This window comes from Vidua chalybeata, chromosome 7 (assembly GCF_026979565.1).
Source record: "Vidua chalybeata isolate OUT-0048 chromosome 7, bVidCha1 merged haplotype, whole genome shotgun sequence".
Lineage (NCBI taxonomy): Eukaryota > Metazoa > Chordata > Aves > Passeriformes > Viduidae > Vidua > Vidua chalybeata.
The window spans coordinates 34102872-34119730 of record NC_071536.1 but is presented as its reverse complement, the minus strand read 5'-3'; the positions used below and the strand labels follow the sequence as shown (position 1 = coordinate 34119730).

Sequence of the window (16859 nt, the reverse complement as noted above, 5' to 3'; positions counted from 1 at the left end):
GAGGCAGCCCAGCTGGAGATCAGGATGTGTGGCACGACACAGGCTTTTTGCAGTGTTTACTGGTGAAAATCAGCACTTCAGTGACTCTGACGTTTTATTGCTCTTCCTGAAGAAAATGCTGCTGCTCATGTCAAGGAGGTTGTGCATCAAGAAGGGAGATGCAAGTTCTGTCTTCAGTTTATTCTGGCTAATTGTTCAGATCCTGACATCTCTTGCCCTATAAGATGTTACTTCCAGACTACCTGAGACACATTTCCATGAACAGTGTCAGGAGTTCAGTAATAGTTTCATTGGAGGGTTTTTTTTTATTAATATATAAAAACTGTACATAAGTATATTCTATATATTGTGAGTGTTTTGAATGTGGACTTCAAAGAGCATTTGAGCAGACCAATTTAAGGACATCTCTTCTTCCCAAATATTCTTTTCTTCAGAGCCAGACCTTAGTTTAGTCATAGACAGCATCGACTTCTGAAGCTTTTCTTTCTTGGATTACAGAAGATTTTAGCTATCTTTACTTCTGTAGCTTTCTTTGTGATGAGTAGCTTTTTTCTGGTATTGAATTGTGTGATGCTTCTTATCTGACTAAGAAGTTATGGTTATTTCCATTGAATTCCCTGAAATTCACTTCTCATTTCATCTTTGTGTAAGAAAATCGGCTGTTTATCTGATTGTTCACAATTTCTTTCTTTTTTTTTTTTTATGTGCTGCATTTTCTTTAGCTCCCAATAACACTTGTGATGAGAATGCTTTCATGTGCCATAACAAAGTCTGCATTCCCAAACAGTTTGTTTGTGACCACGATGACGACTGTGGAGATGGATCAGATGAATCCCTGGAATGTGGCAAGTATAACAAAAATAGAGTAAATAAAACAATTTCACATTGCTAACTGTAAGGTATTCTTCAGGGTCTGCCTCTCTAAGGCATTATTGAAAAAGAAAGCTCTTCTTTTCTAAAAATTGTTTTAATTCTTACTTTTAAATTATGCATTAATTAATACAGCTTGGAATTAACTTGGATCTGGGACTAGAGTGACAAATTATTTTCCGTAGAGTCTTACAGTTGATTGCTAATAATATTTGGGAGAATTTTAAAAGTATGTCCTAAAATTTCTTGTTTAATAAGTTTATCTTTATTATATGTATTTTTGTCTTTGTCTCCATATATGTTTTTTTTTCTATCAAAGAGTCAAACACATCTGTCATGATTATCAGTGCATTTAAATTATATCAACTATAACCATATGTGAATATTTAATTTTCACCATTCACATGAATTTAGGGTTTCTTATATGTTCTGAGTGTCTGTTCAATGTATCTGGGCCATACTCAGAAACATTAATCTATATAAATAATATTTATGGAAAATACAGAGCAAATATCCCCTTCAACATGACAATTTGGTGATTATCATGCCTGGTTTTGTGCTGTTACAATCTATATTGGTTATTTACTCTGAAGTTTGCTCCAGAAATGAGAAACATAACAGCAAATAGCTAGAAAATATCTGTATATTACTGATTCCTTTATTTTGATTTCTCTTTTTGCTGGTGTATGAGCACAACACTCTGCATCTCCAAAACGGAGCAAAAAATAATTTTCTTTGTGTTGCTTCAATAATGTAGAATTTTCTATTGAAGCTGTGAGAGCAAACATGAGGTGAGTGGTTGCTGTTTTTTTAGGGTATCGTCGCTGTCGTCCTGGGGAGTTCACCTGTGCTGATGGGCGCTGCCTGCTGAATTCCCAGTGGCAATGCGATGGGGACTTTGACTGCCCAGACCACTCTGATGAAGCACCTATCAACCCCAAGTGCAAAAGTTCAGGTTTGTAATTTTTTGAACATGAGTGACCTTTCTTTTTTTGAGAGCGATGGTTTAGAGTTCTAAGTCAGCAAAAACCTCATAGCTTAAATTTCCAGTGCCTTCATGGTGATTTTGCTCATGTCTTGCAAGGAGAAAGTGTTCTGAGCATCCTAAACTTCACAAAGTCCAAGCCACCAGTTCCTATGGAATAAAATAGCAGACACTTCCTTAATGCATAACTCCTGTTGATACTAAAAGAAGATAATATTAATATTGTAATTTCCAAAGTTTGCTCTTATAACGGTTACTATGTTTCAGATATTCATCACACAGAAGGAGTTCATATAAAAAGAGATGTAAAGTTACTCCCACTATAAATAATAAACACTGCTTAATTTTTTTAGTAAATTATTGACGGAATGCTATTGATTTTATTGATATTTCTGCTTACATTAATAAGTTTGATGAGGTCTGACTGGTTTTTGAGAGGGAAATTAGTCCTGGTCTACATTTGTTGTTCTATTCTGTGGCTTTCTGAAAGACCAATTCTTCTGTCTAGATCTTAGCATTTCATTGCACTGTAGCCTGGTTCTTTATTCCAATTTTGATGGAAAACACTCATCTCCTGTGAGGTGAGGCAGCACACCTGCCTTATATTTATTTAAATGTTCCAGTTGTTATTTGAAGGAGCTGAATGTAGGTCATTAGAAAAGGAATTAGACATTGGAATTCGGCCAGTTGTGTTCCTAAACCCCTCAGCATCCATAGAGGGTGGAACTCATGGGTTTTTTTTTTTAACTTTTGGAAACAAGAACTGTATTTTGTGCAGCAATTATGTAGAGGGTTCTCCATTATATAAATGGAAAATAAATATGTAGGAGGGAGTAATAAGTTGATGCCTTCACTCATTTTTCCAGTAGAGGAATAATCTTCAAAGACACTGAAAAGTGAGAAGTTTTTATAAAGCTATCAATAAATAATAAACATTCAATTGTTACACAATTTTTTCCTTTTGCATGCACACAGCATCTGATCCATGAGAAAACTAATTCCAAATACTAAGAGGTGACACCAAGTTGTGTGTTCTTTTTTGTTTTCCAGAGCAGTCATGTAACAGCTCTTTTTTTATGTGCAAAAATGGCAAGTGCATTCCTCAAAGTGAGGTTTGTGATAACAAAGAAGATTGCAGTGATGGGTCTGATGAGAAAAGCTGCCACATTAATGAGTGCCTCAGTAAGAAAGTCAGTGGCTGTTCCCAAGATTGTCAGGACCTTCCTGTTGGATACAAGGTGAATAATTGCAAAATATGGTTTAATATAATTTGAGTTTTTAGCTCTTAAGTGTTTAACTATTGCATGATTATAAAAAAGCCCCACTGTGCGGTATCTCTTTGTAGTGAAGTAGCTTGAGTGCCAAAATAAGAACATTCAAATTTTCATTTCCTGTAAGCAAACAATTGCCAATTGTATTTTAAAAATGTACATATTTTTAAAGCTATGGAAAAGACCATTCAATGCTTTAAATACCACAAATCATACTGGTATATACAGAGCACTGAAAATCAATGAGTAAAAATTTTACAATACATCGGAACAAACAGCAGAAATAGTGGTTTTCTCCAGTTTTTTGTTTTTTTTTTTTTTCTTTCCCCAAGACAGAGACTCTTACAGAAATATTTAAATAAAGTAATATCACCTTAGTAGCAGAATAAAACTGTTCATTGTCTGCATGTGAGGATGGTTTTTGAATCTGCTCTTTGGCCTTGACAAGTAGAGAGGAACGGCCTGCAGCAGCCTGTAAATAGCAGCTAAAAATAGAAAAAAGACTTTTTTCAGGGTTTTAACTCTGAAGTAACCCTAACTGCACTCCCAAAGTTTCATCTTTTCAGCTGAATATTGTCCCACTGAGAACTAAATAAAATCTGTGCAGCTTGGCTTAGATCTGCAGGTATTCAACTCTCTGGAAGTGTGAGGGTTGAGACAGAGACTCAAGAGCTGTTGAGTTCAGCAAAAACCTTGTTGAAGTGGTGGAGAAAGCACGCCCTGGATCTCTGCAGAGAGAAATAGAGAATATAGGAGGGAACATGACAGGAAGTCTTCAGTAGATAAAATGTATGCCTCTTTTTCAAAACCCCTCTGCCCAGTTGTATTGTGCACCTTTCCCATTGCATGGGATAAACTTGCCAGGATCAGAGAATATTCTGAGTTAGAAGGGATCCACAAGAATTGTCCACGTCCAGCTCCTAATCGGCCTCAAGAGTTCTCATTCACATTCCTGTGTTGGTTACATAGATTGCTAGGTGGTATTAATGATTCCAGGGAAAATAGTTAAAAACTGTCTATCCTCACCAAAAAACAGATCTATAATTGAAAATGAAGGCATCCAAAGGTCCATTCATCATTATTTTCAAGAAAAAATCCTTTCTATAATTTTGAAAAGGTGTGCTTTACTTTTTTTGCAGTTAAAGTAGAAAGAATAATTACTCATTCTACAGGGTTTTGTTTGGATTTTTTTGAAATGGTGCGTAGGATCACATCAGGGATATTTGAAAAGAAAATTAGATATGCCTCCTGTAAACCATACAAGCAGCAAAGTAATTAAGATGTTACTTGAAAAAAAATGAGATGCATAAAAAGTTTATGATGCTAACATATTCAGAAGCAAGTACACACAGGTGATAAACAGAATTAAAAATGAATGTATTTGGTTTTCTTTCCTAGTGCAAATGCTGGCCTGGATTCCTCCTGAAGGATGATGGCAAAACGTGTGTAGATATTGATGAATGTTCATCTGGATTTCCCTGTAGCCAGCAATGCATCAATACTTATGGAACCTACAAATGCTTGTGTGCAGAAGGGTATGAAACACAGCCTGATAACCCAAATGGCTGCAAATCCCTTTCAGGTATTACTGTTTAATGCTTTTATAATCCACAGCTGTATTCAAATAATTTGTGGAAAAAAAAATTAGCCCCAAGGTCTGTGTTGCCTTTATATGCAAGATAAAAACAGAGTTACTTTGAATCTGCTACTTTTTCAATATAAAATAGCAATGTGACTGTGTCTGAATGCAATAATAAGTTATATTTTTAGTCTGTATTTTCCTCAGCTCATTTGTAATAAATAGATACAGTGGTTTATGAAAGTGTGAATAATTAACTTTATTAGAAAAGTTAAAATACATCATTTAGTTCTGCTTCTGAGTCAGATGATAATAGCACAGTTAGAATAAGATTTCATCACCTTTAGAATATTAGAATATACATCAAACTTCCTCATTGAAAAGGAGGAGCAGGAAAAAATAATAGAAAATACAAACTTTGTTATAACATGCAAATGTGTTCAGTACAGGAGCAGAATAGGCTGGACAACACATTACATTCTAGAGTGCAAGAGCAGTAGATAGAAAGCCTTTAATACATTTTTAATTATCACTGGTGATCTTTTTTTTTTTTTTTAATTTTAGTCGAGGTGTCTCTCAATAGAGCTAAAATAAACACAGCCTTAAAAAATATTTTTAGAATTATATATGTCAGTGTCAGTCAGAGATGTTTCAGTGATGTCATGACGGAGTATCTGAAAGTAAATATTTTTTATAAGCTAGAAAGCCAGGGTTACACAAAGTCAAATCTGGCTTCAGTCCAAACTTACAAAAAAATCAAGGTTTTTATGAGTAGCTGTTTCTTTCTCAAAGTATCATTCAGACTAATGAAACCTCAAAAACATGCTTGGTTTGCAACCATAATTAGTAGTCAGTGTTAAATTGAAAGGAAATGCTGAAATTAAAACATATGGAATGAAATATATTTCCCATTTAATCTCTACATTAAATTAGGATAAAATACAGTGTGGTTCCCATATTGCAAAGGCAAAAGAGTTAAATTGCATTGAAAGATATACTAATTGATTGCTTTGTTCATTTTTATACTGCATCATTGATCTTTCTTGGAGCATTTGAATGTTTTAAATATTTCTTTCATCCATAACATGGATCAGAGCATGTAACATTTATTTTTCAAGCCATCTGTATTTCAGCATTGTATTCCTGATTTTCCATAAATTAACGTAAAAGCTAGTCTAATATATTCTTTCTCCCGGGGTTTAGATGAGGAACCTTTCTTAATTCTGGCTGATCATCATGAAATAAGAAAAATTAGCACTGATGGATCCAACTACACTTTGTTGAAACAGGTATAACCATAGTACCATGCTCTAAGTTTAACTCAATACTTTTATTTTTTTCTAAAGTTTGCAACTGACAGAAACATCATCCTATAATTGGCATTGTGTGCACCACAGAACAACTGCACTACCTTCAGAGTTATTACAATACCTCTAATTGACTATTTTTTTCTGGATTTGACATGATTAAAGCTCAGGCAGTTGTTTTGTCAGTCATTCTGATGTACTAAAATTATGTTATTTGTGATCCTCTTCCATCACAATATGTTTTGTGCAATTTGTCTATTTCAGTTAAAAAAAAAAAACCAAACAAAAATTCCCACTTATTTGGCCATGTATTATTTGAGCCACTTACTGTCATGATCTAAATCTATTTTCAGACAGGCAGTCCCAATATTTATGGTATTACAAAATGTGAACTCTTATCTTTGTGTAAAGCTAATTTTTAAAGTAATTACTCTAAAATAACAGAGAAAAGAAAAAGTGAAAAACTGCAAAAATAGAACGTCACCCAGTAAATACAGAGCTGCCATTTTTAGCAGTCTGCTGTCCTTCTGTGCTTCACCTAAGTGTAGTTATTTGCCACAGATTAGATTTCCAAAATATGTTTTAATAAAAATATCGATTTCCTTGAATACTAATGGATCAGTTGTAGTAAGACTAGGAAATTATCTACTCCCCATCAATATCATTAGGCTATTTGTAACTTCTTGTGTGACTATGCTGTGCACCTGAATGTCACAAGAGAGGTGCTCAGGTCTTCACAACAGTAATTATGAAATTAACCATCTTGAATGAAACATTGCCTTTATTTAAGCTTAGACATTGTGAAAGTCTGTCTGTTCTCCTGAAATCCTTCTGATTCCCTCTCATTTGCATCTCACTGCCTCTCTCCTCTTTTGCTGGTGTACCTGTTCATAGATGCCTGTGAAAAGAGGGGAGCCACAGGACATTTTCTTCGTGGTTGGTGCTGACAGATGGTCCTGAATTCAATGGACATTAGAGACCAAGCAGCTCCAGCCATTGAACAAAATAAATGTTTTCCATGTTCCATTCATTCACTGGGCTGATAAACACCTCTGCTGTTGAACCCACTGGTGTTTGCTCCTGCAAAGCCAGCATTTGATGTGAAAGCCAAAGAGGGATCTTTACCAGCAGAGCAGGGGGGCTGTGTCCCTCATAAGGACATCCCTGTGTCCTTGTAGTGCCATGATGGATTTGGCTCTTTCCTGCACATCTACCAGGTGATGGCAAACACCAGAGTGGCTCTGGCAGAGGAGCAAACCCACCCTTCTCTCTGTGTATTTGGTCTGTGATTACCATTCTAATAGTTGTTCATATAAACTCCAAATAAAGGAGCTGAAATTAGGAGCTCCTTCAGTCTTCTCTGAGTTATGTGCCAGCTTTTTCCTCTATTTTCTTTTTCTTTCTTTTTTTTTTTTTTCCAAATACACATAAACAGTACAACTGTTTGAATTGTGCGTCATGTATCGTCTTTGCTTTCCATTTCCTTTACTCCTAGTCATCAAAATCCTCAGGGTTTCAATAGGCAGAGTAGATAATCTTCCTCCTCATTATTTGTGATGTTTATCTCCATGTATTTAAGTGGGGCACCAAGGGAACACAAATCACAGCCAAGGATATATTGTGTGCTGTGTGTAACAGAAACAAATCCACAGGTTTATGATGAGAGACTAAGGCTACTGTTGGCATTTGAAATCTTCCCTATTCTTTCTAAAAAGCAAATTTCTTGTGAAATGACAAAATGCTAGGAGGACTTAAATGAGATATGTATATGATAAAGAGGAAATTATGTCTGGACAGAAAACTCTGTTACAGACATATAGAATTCTTTACCTGCAATTGATGTTCTGGCAAAAATTGAAATTATACTGACCCAAAATAAAACACTTGAAACCAAAGATGTGCAGGCAGTCAGTTCTCTGTATTAGTTTTGATCCTTAGGAAACTTTTACAGTGCTGTGGAATATATAGCAATAAGGCCATTTTTTTTTTTTTTTTTTACAAATTGCTGACTTTGATTTATAGAATGTTATGAAGTTGTATTAAATAATATTTTGTGTCTGTTGACCTGTTGTCTCCTTGGTTAAGAATTTTTGGTGGGGGTTTCTCTGTAGATGCAATTATACTAACAGGAGGAAAAGGGAAAAGAGACAGGATCAGTGTTTTGCAGCCCAGTTATGACTGACAGAGCGGCAGCTGGTTTTGTGAAAAGTGTCTGCACGTATATGATATTTTTGAAAAATACGAGTGGTCTTCCTAGATCGTTTCAGGCTTTTTTTCATGATGATTTGTGCAGCCTAACTACTCTTTTCCTGTACATTTTGATCAAAAGGTAGATTTACAGTAATTACATGGCAGTAGATGGCGGATAAGCCGTGTATCAGTTTCCGTACGATTAAATGTTGTTGTGCTTAGTTGTTTACTTTGGAGCTGGGTGGTTCAGCCCTTCCCAGCAATGTTACACTAAACAGGGAGGCTGCTGATCTACCTGAGAGCAGGATGCTATTGGGCTGATAAGGGAATTGATTAACTGACCTTGAATTTATAGAGGGAATACAGACCACATCCGTTCCTTTCACTGCTGCTCCGTATTTCATTGATAACAACTGGCATATTAAGAATAATTGTGATTTCACTACATATCAGAACATTCAGCAGGTTATGGGGCAGATAAGGAAATAAGAGGCATCATCTGAATGCAACCTCCTTCTTCCTTATCTGCCATTTGGGATGAAAGGCCATTATTGTATGATTGCTCCTCCCAGTGTGTTGGATTACCTCAGATATAATCACCACTCTCTCTCAAAATGTGTTGGCTCTGTAATTGGAGCCACAGGAGATTCCCAGGTGCCTGCTGGATCTCCAGCTTTCACACTTTTTGTATCTACCACCTCTGTGTCTGTGTGTATCCACACACACACATCTATAAATACATATATGTAGTGTACCTATATAATATAGCATCTAAAAAAATCAAAACCTCCTCATTCAGGAATTAACAATAATGCCTTTTTGCACCACCACCATTTTGAATTCCTGATTTATTTATATTACTAAGGATTTTTTTTTCACTATTTAAATGTCATAAACATTATACTGTTTCTGATTCTCACATCTAGTTTGCCAAAGGAAGGCCAAAGGTAGTAATCAAGAGTGAAACTGAGCAAAAGTTAGAAGTATTCACTGCTAAACTTCATTTATATAAGAGTATATAAAAACACAGGAGCCTCACTTAGTTTCAAGTCTCATCTGCATTTTTTGAAATGACTCAATTTGTCACCAAATTTATTTCTGTTACAGTCTTTGTCTTTGTTTACAAGTAATGTATGGAAAAGAGAGGGAAGTGCTTCACAAATGTGCAGACAGTAAAATAAATCATTAGGAATATTAAATATGTTTTGCATTCTGAATGCTATCCAGCACTTTGTGTTCAAACATTTGAATAAATTGAGGTTTTTTCCTGTTTTTAGGGGCTGAACAATGTGATTGCAATAGACTTTGACTACAGAGAAGAGTTCATTTATTGGATTGATTCCAGCAGACCAAATGGCAGTCGCATAAACAGAATGTCTTTAAATGGAAGTGACATCAAGGTAATTGAGGATTAATAATGTCACTACTAGAATTAAATTTTTTGAGTGCTTTGGGAAATGCTCCTTCATACATTTAACCCAGATTGTGAAGCTTTGGTGTATGAATACAAACGCAGCATGAGCTAGCAAGTCCTAGTAAAATTTAATTGCATTGGTATCTTATTTGAAGTAAAGATAGGGGCAAGGAGAACTGTATTTAGGAGCTAAATTCCTTAGGACTTATCTGACAGTTTACTGAATTGGCAGTTCCATGTGGCTTCCAGGATGCCAAAGAAAAAAAAAAGAGCTATAATTAGGTGTAAGCTGTATAAATACACTGGTGCATTATTTCTTCCTGTATCACATTTCCTGTGATCTTCAGTTTGTTTTTGTTTCACCTCCACTACACTGATAATTAAAATAACTTAATGTCCTTGCTGTGAACAGTAAAAGTGCACTCCCATTTCTGCACAGTCTGTCTGTTCTGTCTCTGTAGTGGATTAGGTTCACAAATCCACTATTAAACACATTTGTTGACTTTTGTGAACATTTTCCCAGAACTGGTGATAAGCAGTAAGGAATTATTTGTTTATTCTATTATGTCTGGCCTTCTGAAACAGGGACTTAAATGAGCAGGAACCTATCCTATGAATTTTGTTCCCTCTCTGCACACCAGTAATCATGCAGAGAGAAAAGATTTGTGTTTTTCCTTCTCAGCTTGGTGCATGGACTGACACATCATCAGAGCACATCAGCTTTGCTCCTTATGTGAGTTAGGGTTTGAAACTCACTGGCTTCAGTGAACCTTGTTTGCATCCTTCACACCAAAATAGTTGTTCTTGAAAAGAAAACAAAAAAAAGCAAGTGGATGAGCAGCTTCTGGCAATCTGATTGCATTGGGGTAAAAGTAAAACCCAGCATGCATTCAGAAGTTTTACCTGTGTGGGGAAAAAAATAGAAGGCTGGCAAGTGTGGGGTTCAAAATCCATTAAATACTTGAATCATATTTATTGTCTTTAAACAGTTTCCAAAGCATCCTCCTCAGCTTCTGTCCCTTCTGGATGATTCAGTATTATATAAGGGCTGGGGATTACTCAGACTCTTTATTTCTAATCTTCACTATTTCAAGAACAAGGAATTTTTCCCAGTTAAAAGTGTTCTAATAACCAGGTAGAAGATTATAAAAAAAATTGCTTTCTACTGATTCATTAATAATTTCATTTTTTAAGAAAATACATCAAAAATTGAACAACCACATAGAAGAAAATTAGGATCTGGACATTTTGTTTAGGATGAGGATATTTCATTTTTCCATCAATTTGCAATTTGCACAAGTATCATGTCAATTAAAATTTTGCTCATATACGATGCTGTATTCAAAGCAATAATCATAAAAATAAATCCATTTAATTTTCATGCAAAAATCTGTTTTTCTCTGAAAAAGTTGGCCCAGATTTGGCCTCTGAAAGCTAAAAAAAAGAGGTGAAAAAAATTAGCAAGAATTATATACTAGAACTCTCTAATAGGCTGTCAGCCAAATTTTTGTGACTCTGACTTTTTTATTAGCTTGCCATAGGATATACTTAATAGCTGACATAATTAAAAATTATTTCAAATGAAATTATTATAATTATTTATTTACTTATTTAAATGCTGGGGTTATTATTTGTTATCTAGCAAACCTGTATACATATTTTAATGGGGTTGTTTTGTCACAAGGGAGAGTTTTTATGGTTTTTCCCCTGATGAATCTCTCATTTTAATATCTTCCCACTTGTTGTGTTATTCTTTGCTATAAATAGATCTGCTCTCAGTGTAAGTGATGCTATTTGATGTATTGCCTCGGATTCCCCTTGCAGGAGATGGCATTTCTTCAGCACACCAGCTCTGGGAAGCCTGATGGCATCTCATTTTTCTTCTGCCTCTGCTCATGGAGGAGATACTTACAGAATTGAAATGACAGCTTTTTCACATGGCTGTGTTCAGCTGTTAACACAGTGTTTTATGGAGAGTTTAGGTTCCCAAATGTTAGTGGGAAATGAAGTCAAAAGCTGGACCATGCACATGAAGTGCCACACTGGTGATCTCAGTGACTGGGACAGGTTGAAGTGACTCTCCCAAGGAAAAGCCATCAGAAAGAGAGACTCATTCGTTTGGTTGATGCTCTAGTGTAGTCTTTAGACAGCTAAACCACTACCTAAATTTTCAGAGTTATCTATTTCTGCATTAAATGTCCCTTGTGCCAGTGCAGCAGGTGCTGCAATTGCACATTTATAAACTGGTGAAGCTGGTAGTGTGGAGGCTTTAGAAAATAAAACCTCTTATTCCCGTTAAAAAGGCGATGTATCCTGGAATTTAACTTTTTAAAAAGAATTTATAAGGTGATAAATTATGTAACAACCTGAGAAGGTGCTTTTACATATTCATAACTGTAAAATTGATTTAAAGCATCTCACCATATCCCTTTTTATCTTGAAGGCTTTTCCATGTCTTCAGATGGTAAATAAATTTAAAACTAGCACATTCAGTTATACATAATACAGGTTTATACATGAAGTTTATACTCTGGTGCACATGCTGTTGGTGATGAAGATAACAGTAAATTAGAATGTTCACCACAATAATAAACCCATTATCAGTATAAACCCATTATCAGTGCTTAAGAAATCTCATAAATTTTCAAGTATTGTTTTCTGATTTGTGGGTTTTTTTTTTTTCCTGAAGTTCTAGCTGCACAGACCTAATCAGAATTTAATCAGGAGTAGATATCAGGTCAGCATAGATCTTCTCAGGAATAGAATTTTCAAGCCTAGGAGAAATTGGACTCAAATGATTGTGAATATTCAAATATTACTGAACACTTGACATGAAGTACTCCCAGACAAGCCAGACTGACTCATGCTGTCATGATGAGATTTGCAATCACATATATCTAGAGGAATTTGTTCAAGTTCCAGAATTATCCAAGTCATCAAAACCCCTGGGAATAACATATCCCTGTCAGTAGTCTGTAGGCTTTCCAGTAGGTGACTAAACTGCTTTTATCTCTTAACAATGTCATCCTTTTGAAATTTAACTAATTCTTGGGAAGTTCCTCATTCTTCTGCCACATGAATGTTGGAAATAAGAGCCCAGTATTTCCTGTCCAGCCAGTAACTCTGAGTGCTCTCATGGTCTCTCTGTCACGATGACATATGGCACTACTGTGACATTAAAATGAAGGAGACACTGATGGGGACTGCTGAGAGAAATGGGCAGATGAGAAGCAGATGTGCTCAAGGGCACGCTGTGGGGAGAGCAGCCACATCTCCACTCTGTTCTGTGGAACAAAAAATAGAATAGTGAAAGGGAGAAAAGTTTGGTTTTGTTTGATTTTTTTTTTCTTTTTACATTAAGAGAAAACTGGATACTTAAGATGAAAAATGAAAGATCAAAAGTTTTTAAAATTCATGCATAATGCAGAGAAGTTGGTAATTTCCTCTTTACAATATCATAGCATGCTCCATTCTCCCTCACTAGGAGGAAAGTGTCACATTGTTGTAGCTACCTAAGTGTCATTGCCTGAGAAGTGTCAGTGTTTAGCAGTGAATAATACCCAATTTTTACATGCTTTATGTCACTGTATGAAATATCCAGTCTCTCAGTATCCTGGCACCAGTAGCTCTCGGATTATTGTTCCTTTCGCCAGTTATTTAGATAAATAATATAATTTTTGCTTTTCCAGGTAGTTCACAATACAGCTGTTCCCAATGCTCTGGCTGTCGATTGGATTGGGAAGAATCTCTATTGGTCTGATACTGAAAAGAGAATTATTGAGGTGTCTAAACTCAATGGCTTGTACCCAACCGTCCTTGTGAGCAAGAGAGTGAAGTTTCCCAGAGATCTGTCCTTAGATCCTCAAGCTGGGTAAGAAGCAGCTTCAATTTTCAGTTCTTCCTACTTAATCCTGATGTGATATTAAAATAATTTTTATTCAAAAAATAGGAAATAATACTTTGTTGTTTTTGTTTTTTTTTTTTTTTATCTAATATTCGTGACAGGAGAAAGTTGTGTTGATCTGGACTCTACCTGAACAAAGAAACACAGTGTTTTTCCTTGCATAAATATATATATACTTTAATATATATATATATATATATATATATATATATATATATATATATACTTTACTAGTTTTTTCAAGATAAAAGCTATTTTCTACTATTTCTTAGAACTAGAATTTAATTTTCTTTTAACTGTACCCTTTCTTCCCTGTAAAATTGGGAAGGGAGGATACAGACCTTTGTTTAATGTTTCCAAGAGATGGAATATTTCTGTGGTTGCCTGGGCATCCCTGAGTATGCAAAAATCACTCTACAAAGTTAGAACAGAGAGTGCCAGTCTTTCAGGAAGGCTTAGATATATAAATGAATAGGCATAATAACTTACTGGGGGGCTTTTTTTATGTGTATAGACAGCTTTCCAAGGCTGTTTTTTACAATTTTTTATCGCTAAATATAAGCTTTTCTTCATTTATTTTAATGCAGAATTTTACTGGAAATAAAACCTTAAATTCAGATATAATTTGAAACGGTGTTACTTGTATCTTGGGTTTGGTTTTTTTTTTCCTCACAAATGAGAAATGCTTAGTGGATTAACCTGCTGCTGCCATGCAGTTTGTTTCCAAAGAAAACATTTTCTGTTGGAGAGTGGAGAAAGTTTCCTCTCTCTGTGGAGCAGTTTCCTCTCTCTGTGGAGCAGGCTGGGTGCCAGCATATTGCACCTGGGTGTTGTAGCATACCTGTAACTGCTCTTAGGGCCACCATTTCCTCCTGCACACAAACTCTGTTCCAGGTGGTTATTAAGAATATGAGCTGCATCTGGGTTTTGGAGGGCCTGTCCAAAGCCTGTAGAGCAGAATCAACTTCCCAGCTGGAAAGATCTGTCCTGAGGTTCTGAGTAATGGCACACAACAGCAGCCACATGCATCCATGTACTAAATAATGGGATTTTTCTTTCTTTATGGCAAACATGCTCTGAATTGTGGTTAAATAGCATGGTGAGGGGAAAATTGCTGCTCAGCTTTCCGACAGCCTCTCTCAGTGTTTCACCCATCTTTAAACCCTCTGTGCGAGAAACTGTTTTAATGTTTTGGAGCTAGTACTTCTTGAAGCAAGTAAATTTGAATTATGTGGTTGCATAACAGCAAAAAAGGTTTTGAAATATGTGTCAAAAAAAAAGAAGTAGATGCAATGCCATATTTCTGATAAATTTATTAATGATGCCATTTACATAGGATATGAGATTCACAAAGCCCAGTTTTGGTGGTGCTTCAAATTCTAAGGTATCAAGACTAAGCCATTTAAATTCACATTTTGCTAGTCCATAATCAATTTAATAAAATCACACTTAGCATGAAGATTCGTATTCAAACCCTTTACTTTCACCATACCTATTTACAGACAGGTCCAGAAAAATGAAAAGATTTATCTGGAAGGTGGAAATTTGTAGAGTAATTACTGATTTATTCTTGAGATCAGCTAAATAAATTAAGCATTGAATCACAGAATGGTTTGGTTTAGAAGAGACCTAAAGATCATCCAGTTTCAAACCCCCAAGATGAGCAGGGATGCCATTCACTATCCCAGGTTGCTCAAAGCCCCATCAAACCTGGTCTTGGACACTTCCAGGGATGGGGCAGCCACAGCTTCTCTGGTCAATTATTGCTGCTGATGCCTTGTGAAGGCTGACCTAGAACAGAGACTAGATGGAACTAGAGAATAAAGTAGGGATTTCTTAGGAGGTTTCAATAGATCTACTTTGGGCAGCACAAGAACCCAGCCAGGGCTACACCCAAGGTGAACCCAAAATGGTCACAAAGTGGACGACCGGCCATGAGTTTATATGTTTTGGTCCATTTGGAGTTAATTGTCCAGTTATAGCTTTAGTTTATGAAGTTTAGTTTATGAAGTTTAGTTTATGAAGTTTAGTTTATGAAGTCGCATCCTTCTTGGTTTTTTCTCTTCAGTCCACATTGTTTATGATCTTGGGCCTGAGATTTGGATCATTTGTCCTTGGATCCCAGCTAGAGAAGGAATTGTTTTGTCTCCCTGCTCTGTGAAGAGAGCTCACCATCCCCTTATGCCCAGACCCAGACACTACAGTAACACAAAACCTGAAAAATAGAAAAGCTAAAACCCGAGGCATCATTGTTACTCAGCTGCTGTGTTTTGTTTCACAGATACCTGTACTGGATCGATTGCTGTGAGTCCCCTCACATTGGCCGTGTTGGGATGGATGGATCCAGGCAAGCTGTGGTTATAGAAACACAAATATCCAGACCTATGGCTCTCACCATAGACTACGTCAACCACAGACTCTACTGGGCTGATGAGAATCACATTGAGTTTTCTGACATGGATGGATCTCACAGACATAAAGGTTGGTCAACACTTCAGTTGTGTTTTTTTTCTTTTTGATCCTTTCCATGTTATGTAAAAACTGTCCTTTAAAACCTTTTTCCAACCTTTTTTGAGATTTTTTTTTTCCTTTTATCAATATTTTAAAATCTGCTTTTCGTTTTTGTTCTCTGTTATGGATATGAATAGCTTTTAAATGTGCAGTACTATGTGTTTGTGGGAAAAATGTCAAATAGAAAAAGAAGCTCTAGGAACACACGCAGTAGTCTGAGGCAGCCTTTCAATTTTATACTCTGGCATATATAGACACGTTCTTGATTAAGTTACAGAGTGAGTAAAAGTAGAAGGGAGAGATCCTCTGTGCCATGTGTCAGAACAGGGGGATAAAATCAGCCTTTTCTCCCACTTCAGAAAGCCTGGAAAAGCTATTAGTCTGCTCAGCATGAGACCAGTATTTCAAATGTAATTTGGGGCTTTCCTGGTAGATGGGTGAAAGAATAACTTTTGAAATACTTATGTAATGAACTAATCTTTATCCTGTGTTTTGCTTCTCACCTGACAGATAATTAAAAAGCTTGTGTCATTTATCTGTAAAGTATTAAAAAAAAAATAATTCTACACTATGATGAATTGTTCTCATATTCCAAATTGTATAATTAAAGATCTTTCATTTTAATTCAAATATATGAAATAGTATTAGTCTACAGAGTTTTTTGGGGGGTTTTATTTGAGATGAAATTGTTACCTGAACTCCTTCCTCAAGATTTACCCAACCTCAGCACTGCTGTACTGCTGGTAAAACTTCATGGATTTGGGCTCTTTTAGGCTTTTATCCTGTACTGGGTGCCTCTCGTCTTCTCCAAACCACAATTGATGAAGT

The 16859-nt window shown here is 35.9% G+C and overlaps 1 protein-coding gene across 1 annotated transcript in view; it reads left to right on the top strand.

The window, feature by feature from the left end:
- The window catches only part of LRP1B (LDL receptor related protein 1B), a 632825-nt gene that overhangs the window by 523345 nt on the left and 92621 nt on the right, over positions 1 to 16859 (top strand). Inside the window, exons 53-60 of the mRNA XM_053947419.1 lie at positions 723 to 845; positions 1685 to 1825; positions 2906 to 3093; positions 4525 to 4708; positions 5909 to 5994; positions 9480 to 9602; positions 13306 to 13487; positions 15802 to 16001. Of these exons, the coding sequence (XP_053803394.1) occupies positions 723 to 845; positions 1685 to 1825; positions 2906 to 3093; positions 4525 to 4708; positions 5909 to 5994; positions 9480 to 9602; positions 13306 to 13487; positions 15802 to 16001 (1227 nt within the window). The remainder of the gene's footprint in view (positions 1 to 722; positions 846 to 1684; positions 1826 to 2905; positions 3094 to 4524; positions 4709 to 5908; positions 5995 to 9479; positions 9603 to 13305; positions 13488 to 15801; positions 16002 to 16859) is intronic.